Here is a 9,617-nt window from a genome sequence, read left to right as displayed (position 1 = left end):
ACCATATCGTCGTGCTCTTCTTCTCGCACTCTCTCTCGCGTCGCACTTCCGCTCGTACTCCTTCACTAATCGTGCCTCCTAGCTTGCCAATTGGTGCGTGCATTGTGCGATCGAGCTCTAGACATGCCGCGCAGGTAGATCTCACTATTGTGAGCCAATACACACAGCCTAGCTCTTCCTTGAAACCCTACATATTAAAAAAAAAACTTCCTCCTGCCTCAAACTGGCCACTCCAGCAGCTCTCGTCGTCCCCTCAGTAGCGCTCATCCTACAGATCATGGAAGCATGGCCGAATCCACCCCCTACCGCCCGGCCCTCTTCCTTCAAAGTCTACGAGGTCAATATGCCCCGTGTGTTGTGTTCTCCTGTGGTGAAGCGGTTGCTCACCGCCTGCTGTCCCCCTGTCCCTCCCATGGATATCCTCTACAATCATGTCTTTGTGGCCTCGACCTCCCCACTTCCTTGCCCTTGACGACCTTTGTCGTCTGACCTGCATGGCATCTCTTCCCCCCACGGTTATCCTATGCGCAAGGCAACGGAGCGGGGATGATTATGGACAACGGAGGATCGTAGCTGACCCAAGTGATTTACAGGGCGGCATGCTGTGCATCGTGCAGGCAGAGAGAGAGAGAGAGAGAGAGAGAGATCTGTGACTGGAGTAAGAAATCGTTCACCGCATGCAGATTCCACTGCATTGAAGGCTTAGTCGCCATGCGAGCAACAGATGTTGAACTCTGGATACTGCGCTCACATCAAGGTCGTCTGGACTAAGCCAATGCACCGCCACATGCTCGTTGCACTGTGCGCAATTGAATGGTATTTTTAAAAAAAGTGATGCCATCGCAGACACTTCTCTGCCACCTGTCCTCCCAATCGTGCATGTCGTGATGCCTGACAGATGAGCTTTTCTCTCTCTATCTCTCGCTCTCTCTCCCCACGTGCCATTTCCCTCGTTTTTCACCTCAAAGCCAATCTGAGCATCTGGTGAGATTTGCATTGAAAAGACATGCGTACAGACCTACTGGTAGGACTCCTTACAGAAAAGGCCACCATAAACTCAATACACACACAAGAAACAACAAAAATGAATATCATGGTTTGAATCCTCAATGGCAGATTGCCTCCTTGAAGAAAAGGCTAGATTAAAGTACATACCACCACAAGAAACAACCACCATCAAGAGGTGAATCATCTGGACAACTAACAATAAAGTTGAAAAAAATTATAGACATAGCATGAGTTCTACAGAAAACTTAGTGCAAAAAAGATTGGGATATAAAGCCATATAAAAGGGCATCATGCTTGCAATTCTTCATTTGAGGCATGAAGCTATAGTTCGGACAGTTTTGTTCTTGAAAGGTCTTTCGTTTTTCAAATGAGCTTTCTAATAGAAGTCCATAATTTTTTTCTTTGGGTCTTGGGGGGGGGGGGGGGGGGTTGTTTTCCCAAATATTCAAAGTTGTACATATAATTTATATTCAAATGAGATACAACATGTGGACAAAGCCTCTCGAGCCAGCTACTGGACCTGCAGGGTGCATGTCAATTCATCCTAGAGCCGGTTGAAAATCCACATGGCCATGTTGGCCAAGGACCAAGACATGACTGATGAGGTTGGTCGGGAACATCTTGTTGAGAAGGGAAAATTAAAATAAAAAATCAAGTTGGATTTGAGTTCCTCCTCTTTACCTTGATTATGTAATATCGTTTTTGAGAATGCATCAAGAAGATTGACGCCACTTGGTAGCATCTCATTGGACAGAGTTAATTATTATTAAAGAATAGAGAGGGCGAAGGATGGTGACGTAATTTTGGAAAAGGAATGGTAGTCAAGGAGAGAGAAAGAATTAGGTGCGTAGTCTTATGCAGTAGAGAGAGAGAGAGAGAGAGAGAGAGAGGGAGGAAAGCTTCTCGTTCGGAATCATGTCTATTGGAGTGCATTGGTTGCGGGATATGCCTAACAAGGGCAGGGCAGGAATCTCTGGACTGTTTTCCGGTGGAGCGAGCATGAGAGAGAGAGAGAGAGAGAGAGAGAGAGAGAGAGAGAGAGAGAGAGAGAGAGAGAGAGAGAGAGAGTCAGTAACGGATCAAAAGAAATGCAAAGGTTAGATTCTGAAAGGATGGAATACCATAAGCCATAATCTTCTATAGTAATGTTTGTACAGTGAGTAGCCAAGAAAAGCTCCATGGAAGTTCAATAGCCCATCAGGAACACGGATCATTGGCTTTGTGCAGTAGACCAATCATTGTCTCCGCACAGAGGGGCTATGCATCCAAATTTCACAAGGACAGACAAAGGTGATGTTTTGCAGATCGACACCCTGGACGCAGAGCAGGAGGATTCGGCTAGAGAAAGAGGCTGAATGAAGAGGATGACCACTCGAGACCACAAGGAGAAATTGGAGAAATATAGGAAGGCCGATGAAAAGGGTGTGCCAAAGCCACAAGGGGAGGAGGGCACACATAACAAAGTAGGAGGGGATTTCAGGAGCCCTCCAATGTGGAAGACGAGGGGAACGGTCAGGAGGAGAAGCATGAGCCAGAGCGAATGCTAGTCTTGCCCGACGATGTTGTTTTGAACAATGTCCTACCATGTCTGGGCCTCCCCCTACATCTATCAATTGCTATGTGTGTCCTGGGCATGGAACACTTGGCTCTGCTCCCCTCAGGTCATGTAGAACATCCTTTTAGGCTAGCATCAAATGGAGAAACATCAAATGGTGAGGAAGGCCCCAAGCTCCAACTTATTTGCTAAGGGGTTTACCACCTATATTCCCTTCCTCAATCGATGGTTCGATTTCCCCCTTCATCGCTTTCGCCAAATTTTCAACGCACTCAGAACTCATTTGCATCACCTGTGTTTTTACCTACGAACAACCGGGGACTATTCTGCAAGAAAATCTTAATTTGAAATAGCATCAACTGGAGGCCTCATCTGCTACATGGTCTACAATGTGTCACTAGTGCCCGTTCTCTTTCATCAAGGAGAGTGGAAGAAGATTGCAGATCCATTTGCATCATTCCCAGATGATCAGCTTACCTTGCTGGTATACATGCAAACAACTAGGGACTATTCTGCTAGAAACTTCCAAATAGCATCAGTTGGAGGCCTCATCTGCTGGATGGTTTACAATGTGTCACAAGTGCCCATGTCCTTTCATCAAGGAGACTGGAAGAATATTGCAAATCCATTTGCACTATTCCCAGATGATCAGCTTACCTTGCTGGTATTCAACCTGCTTACATGCCACATGAAGGCATTTCCACCATGACCGCGTGATACTATGCCCTTGCGCTTTCTCTTGTCCATGGATTATGACCAAGCTGGCAAGTCCTACACGGTAGTGCCGTCTCCTTATGTGTGACAGCCAAGGCCTGTAGAAGCACATGTTTATGATTCTAAGAGTTGGGCTTGGAAGATTCTTAAACCCACGGTCATCACAAGAAATGACATCACCAATGCTGACTTATATTTTTATCCTTTCTAGGGAAAAGCTGAAGGTAGGTCTATGCTCTATGGCTACCACACAAAATCTGATACATGGAGTTGTAAAAAGGTTTTTGCTCCGAAGTCTCTAAAACACACTAGTGCTTGCATGCCCTTTTTTCTCAGAAGCTGAGAGGAGATGCTATTCTAGCATTTAGTGCTGGGTCACCCCTAGTAGAGGGTATTCTTGTTTGTAAGCTTCAGGTCCAGAATGATTGTTCTCAAGCATGTTGGGTGTAGTTGGCAGTAAGATGGTGGCGTGCCAGAGAGCCTGTTGAACCATACGATGCATATTTTCTTAGTGAGCATGACATCTCCTTTGCTACTGATGGAAGGCATATATGTATGATGGTTGTTGATTATCTGGATGAGTATAAGGAAGGTTTTACAGTGCTCCCCTTCTCTATGATGTGGAGGATGGATCATGGATCATGGAGTCAAATGTCATCCTACAAGGGTTGTTCAGGATTTAATCGCATGCTTCTATTTTTAGCGTACTTCAAACCTACCTTAACATGTCTAGAAGTGAGAGGGGAAGAGAAGTCAGTAACCTATTGTAGAATGCATGGTGGATCTAATGCAACAAAGCTAATTGTTGGTATAGATTTTGTTTTGAACTAGAACTGCAATGACATTCAATAGGTATGCAATGTATTGTTGATTATGAATTGTTGTTTTTTGTTTGACTATGAAATTTTTTGTCTACTTGAGTTAGAGAGGAATCAAAGGCATGGATGTGAGGACTAGCATATTCCAGAATGCATGGTGGAGCAATAACTTATTGTAGTATGCATGGAAGAGTGCTTGTGTATTTCAGTAGTATGACGCCATGACAGGTGCCCCATATATATTTCTCGCTATCTGACCAGCTTTGTTGCGGCTTCATCTAGCAACTATTTTTGTTCCTTCTTATCCACCATGATCATCTCGGTAATCGCTTCACAGACGCGGGATTGTGGAAGTACTTGCATGCTTTTGGTATTGTTTATGCCAAGTGTGTAGAGCTTCATAAAGTACACGTTTAGATGATAAGTAGTATCCCCTAGACTATATTACTAGCAGCCTATGACTATGTGGGAATGGGGAACAATGCTGAGAGAGAGAGAGAGAGAGAGAGAGAGAGAGAGAGAGAGAGAGAGAGAGAGAGAGAATCAAGAAACCTTTGTGTTCAAATTCTTGTCTCTTGGAGTGGGTTGATTGTGGGATATGCCAAACAAGGGTAGGGCGAGGAAGTATGGACTATTTCTTGTTGCAGCAAGAGAGAGAGAGAGAGAGAGAGAGAGAGAGAGAGAGAGAGAGAGAGAGAGAGAGAGAGAGAGAGAGAGAGAGAGAGAGAGAGAATCAGCACGATTGAACTAGCTTCTTGTCCAAAATCTTGTCTCTTGGAGTGCATTGCTTGTGGGATATACCCAAGTTGGGCAGGGCCAAGAATCTTTGGATTGTTTTCAGCAGATGCGATGAGAGGACCTCAATGCAAACTCCTGATACAATCACCTACACGTGCATCTTGAAGGCATCTCGCATCATGCAAGGTGTTGGTATGGGCAAAAGAGTTCACAATGATCTTGTTAGGCGATTGACATAAATATTCATGGTTGGCATTACCTTGCTTGACATGTATGCCAAATGCGGTGCACTGCAGAAAGCACAGAAAGTGCTTGAGGAGCTATGTACTTGTCTAAGTGCAACGAGCAGTCGTGTTTAGCACAAGAGGAGTAGGGTGAGAAAGCTCTAGGCTGTTTTCAGCACATGCAAAGTGAGGGCCTCTGTCCAAATGCAATCACCTTTGCATGCATCTTGAAGGCATTTGACTCTACCCAACATGCTAATATGGGCTTCAGCATTTGATCTTGTATTGTTAGCCAAGGGCTATTGCAAAAAATGTCATGCTTGGCAATGCATGTATGCCAAATATGGTGCACTTCAAAACACAAAAAGTGCTTGAGGAGCTTTGTACTTGTCGGAGCACAATGAGCTATCGTGCTTGGCTCTGCTCGATATGTATGCAAAATGTGGTGCACTTCAGAAGCAGCTTGAGGAGCTTACTGTTTGAAACGACATCTCTTGGAATGCACTGATTGTAGGATACCCACAACAAGAGAAGGTACAAAAAGCCCAAGGCTATTTTCAGTGGATGCAAAGTGATGTCCTTTGTCCATATGAAATCACCTATGTGTGCTCTATGCTCTATGAAAAAGATGTCATGCTTGTCAATGCCTTGGTTGACATGTTTGCTAGATGTCGTGCGGTTTGGAGAGCACCAGAACTTCTCAATATACTCGTTGTCCTGAGTGGGGAATCTTGGAATGCACTGATTGTAGGATTTTTGCCATAGCGACATGGCCAAAAAGCTCTAGTCCGTTTTTGGTAGATGCGGAGCGATGGCCTCTCTCTTGATTGTAGGATTTTCTCCCCAAGGGCAATGCCAAAAAGCTCTAGGCTATTTTTAGCTGATGTGAGGTGAGGGCTCTTGCAGAAAGATATCGTGCTTAGGGACTCTTGGAGAAAGATGGCGTACTTGGCTGCGATTTGATCGATATGTATGCCACATGAGGTGCCCAAAATATTGCGATTTTGTGTATGTGTCGACAGACAATTGGGTAGATTCAACCTACCCTAAGACCACAAACATTAAAAGTAGTGTAGGTAACGATAGGCATCATAGAAAAAATGAATGTGACAGTCGACATGTTGGTAGAAATCGCAGAAAGGATGACGATGACATAACACATACTAGTTGGAAGGTGATGGAACAATGCAAGGAAGGTCTAGTAGTTGATCCATCCAAGATTGTGCTTCGATGCAGACACGAGTATCAAAGGTAAAGCTGTGTTTCGTGTTTTTATTTCCTCTATGTGATCTCAAAAGTTCTTAGATTACATCATGTATACATTAAACCAATGAATTTACACCATTTTTATTGAAAAGATTTTAGATGAAGGTGACAAGGACTTGTTGTCCTCAACAAAGGGACATGCGGACAATACACCACGACATAGCAACGTGGAAGGATACATGTCTTTATAAAACATCGGTAATGAGTTCTTCCTTGTACAACTACAATATTTTTACATAAAAAAGTCCCTCCAATATCGGAGGAGAAGCATAAGTCCCCTTTCAACACTGGAAGGGATAAAAGTGGCAGGGGAAAGGCACGTTTCCTATGGTATTATTATAAATGTGGAGAACGGTGCCAACTCCACCCCATACATATGTATGTTTTTTTTTCTTTTTGGGCACAGCATCGCAATGCATGAAATGCATCTCTCTCAATCTTTATTGTTATGACAAAATTTTCACCTCCATGCATCTTTTAATGCACAATCTTCTTTGTGACGCGAAGTCATAAAGTTTTGGGCGAAAGCTTTGAGGAGAGATGCTATGGAGCCATCACCAAAAGCTACACAGTGCGATGAAATCCATACTATTATCACTTCTTTACTTCTTACCATATACATAGTGAAGCAATCAAGGCATACTAGTTGTCTATTTTGGTCGTGGAAGGACAGGGCCTTTTTTTGAAATGATTAACATAAAGGTCATGGAAGAGAGGCTTTTAAAAATGAGCATCGACTAGTTCTTTTACTTACGTTAGCCTAAGAGGATGGCTTGGGCAGCCCAGCCGGCGTGATCGCCAAAAGAGTAAACTGAGAACAAGCAAGAATGGCGTTTGGGCCGGAGGTGGCAATGAGGATGTTGATGATGGGAATTGACACGCACAATGTCCAGGTGACCAGCTCTCTCCTGCATGTCCACGTTGAGATGGCGCGGATCCTCGTAGAGGCAACAAACAAGCCCAAACACTGCCCCCCTTACCGTCTCTATGAAGGACCCCTCCTCGCCTACTAATGCCTCCTTCATTTCCAGCTCACTCTCCTCGTATATCCCCAGCCTCATCCATGAGTTTGTTGAGCTTGCTCCACTCACATTCTCCACCATCTTCATCTCCTTGCTCAACTTCTCCAGCTTCCCCCCCCTTATCTCCCCCGAGAACACCACCCTCTCCTTGAATAGAGATGCAAACACTTCGACATCGCACCCGCGTACGCGATAATTCCTGAAGTATGCTCCTCCTATCTCCATAAACATGTCAATGTTTCCCTTACTCCAATCCACCACTGCAATGGTCTTCTGCTGTAACCCTTGATACCTGGACTCTTCCTGCAACAATTTTATCATTAATTAGGGCTCTCTCTCTCTCTCTCTCTCTCTCTCTCTCTCTCTCTCACACACACACACACACACAAGAAGGTTAGGACATTTCCCCTTTCCCTTTTCTTTTCCTTATAGTATTCAACATCATGCAGATCACCGCACACAGCTAGCTGGGTGCGGTTGAGGCAGCAGAGAAATGCCGCCGCCCACGTCATCTAGCTAGGTAATTAGGAACTTGTCTAAAATTTCATGCGAAACACAGCTAATAATTAGGGATTGTGACTGGATCACAATGACCCTTCATGAAAATTCTCCCATGTATATTCAAGGCACACCTTTGAGATGACATGAGCTTCAGCAAGATCAGTACTGCCCCAAGCCCACTTCACAGATTACGACAACATCACGAGCTTCTACCGGCAGGTCCGTACCCGTATGTTGGACACTTTCTGGGAAACATAACAAAAAAGGGGCTTCTAGCTAGATACTAAGTATATGAAAGGAATCCTTTCTCCACAAACAGATCTGCTCACAGAACTCTTGGAGAACTTTGCAAGGGGCCCAAGTATTACAGAATTAAGGAGTCACATTAAAGACACATACAAATGGGGGAATAGGAACACCATATAATATGTAACCTCATGCTAAAAGTAGACTTACCTGTAGAGACTTCCAGTGCTGGTATGAGGAGATTTTGTTGTTGTCAGCACAGGCACCGGTACGCATACCGAGGGGCTCACGCATATTGTGAGGTGCTTCCTGGTAGTGAAGGAGCTCCATGCGACCATATAGCAAGCCAAGCCAATCATAGGAAGCCGCCGGGGTAGAAGAATGAGAGGAATTAGAAGGCGTCCTGGGCACAGAATTATGGAGAGAACGGGAATAAGTGTGGTTGTTGTGATAGTACAAATGAGGGGGTTGCTGCAGAGGGGGAGGAAGATAAGAATTAGGGGGTGGGTGCATATAGTGGGGATTGTAATAGGGGTAGGCTTGGTAGATGTGGTAACATATGCAGTAAGTGATTGGGCTGGATAAGTGGGCCGGATACAAATGCTGGTGGGGGTGCTGCTCTAATTGCTCTTGCCTCTTCCTCTTCTTCTTCTCATGCAAGTAGGTCTTCAGTTGTAATACAAACTGCAATGACGCAAAGATCGTAGCCGCAATACTCAAAGGATCCACCATTGCACCTATAAGCACTACCCTCTATCAGCTTATTCAGATACTGCATTAATCATGCTCTTGCCCTCTTCTTGCTTTTAGTCTGAGCCATGGGTTTTTTGTACAAAGTTGCCTGCTGTGTGTAGGCGTGCGAGCTACACGCGGGTTCACTGAGTCTCCAGCCAGAGGTCAACATGGTAAAGCCAAGAAGCTAATTAAGTCAGAGGTCAGCATGGTGTAGCCAAGAAGCTAAAGTAGGGATGCACGTCCATACGATTACCTGCATGTTGCAACTAAAACAACATACGTTAGCGCGGGGAGGGGGAGAGAGAGGAGTGTGTAATGCCTACGTACTGCTAAAGTTAGAGGGCTTCCCCATAAACCCAATCAAACTTTTAAAAAAGGGCCCTTTTAAATGTAAAGGGCCCTATAAAAATCCCTTTGTGTGCCTTTGTGTGCCCATAAGCCCTTCAACAACAAGTTTCCAATCGTTTGCACCAAAGTACTCTTTCTCTTTTTGACTTGCTGACCTCCTATACCAAGTTCTAAAACGTTTCTCGAGTGTAGGGGGTGGTTGAAGGACCCCCTACATTTAAGACATTTTAGGTGAAGGGCTCTTCACTTTTGTTGAGGCTTATGAAGCACAAATTAGTTTTTTCAAGGGCCCCGTAATAGCACCTTTAGAGGGTCTATGGGGGAGCCCTCTTATGGTGCAAAAATTAAACCCATGATCTAGGCATCACAAGTCACGAACCTTTCCACTACGCTAAACCCTAATGCTGACAATTCATCCGAAAGCTCACAATATAGCATGAAG

The 9,617-nt window shown here is 44.7% G+C and overlaps 1 protein-coding gene across 1 annotated transcript; it reads right to left on the bottom strand.

Annotated features, from left to right (window-relative positions):
- Nucleotides 1–6,522: 6,522 nt before the first annotated feature.
- Nucleotides 6,523–9,011, bottom strand: LOC147456260 (uncharacterized). The gene is made up of 2 exons (XM_086515432.1): nucleotides 8,303–9,011; nucleotides 6,523–7,648 (listed from the first exon to the last, which is right to left on the bottom strand). The coding sequence occupies exons 1-2, from the start codon at nucleotides 8,822–8,824 to the stop codon at nucleotides 7,079–7,081; spliced, it is 1,092 nt and encodes a 363-aa protein (XP_086371558.1). The 5' UTR covers nucleotides 8,825–9,011; the 3' UTR covers nucleotides 6,523–7,078.
- Between the last annotated feature and the right edge of the window lie 606 nt (nucleotides 9,012–9,617).

Source organism: Adiantum capillus-veneris, chromosome 6 (genome assembly GCF_014529385.1).
Source record: "Adiantum capillus-veneris isolate H3 chromosome 6, ASM1452938v2, whole genome shotgun sequence".
In the NCBI taxonomy this organism is placed as follows: Eukaryota; Viridiplantae; Streptophyta; class Polypodiopsida; order Polypodiales; family Pteridaceae; genus Adiantum; species Adiantum capillus-veneris.
The sequence above is the reverse complement of the archived record's forward strand: the minus strand, read 5'-3'. Positions and strand labels throughout refer to the sequence as shown.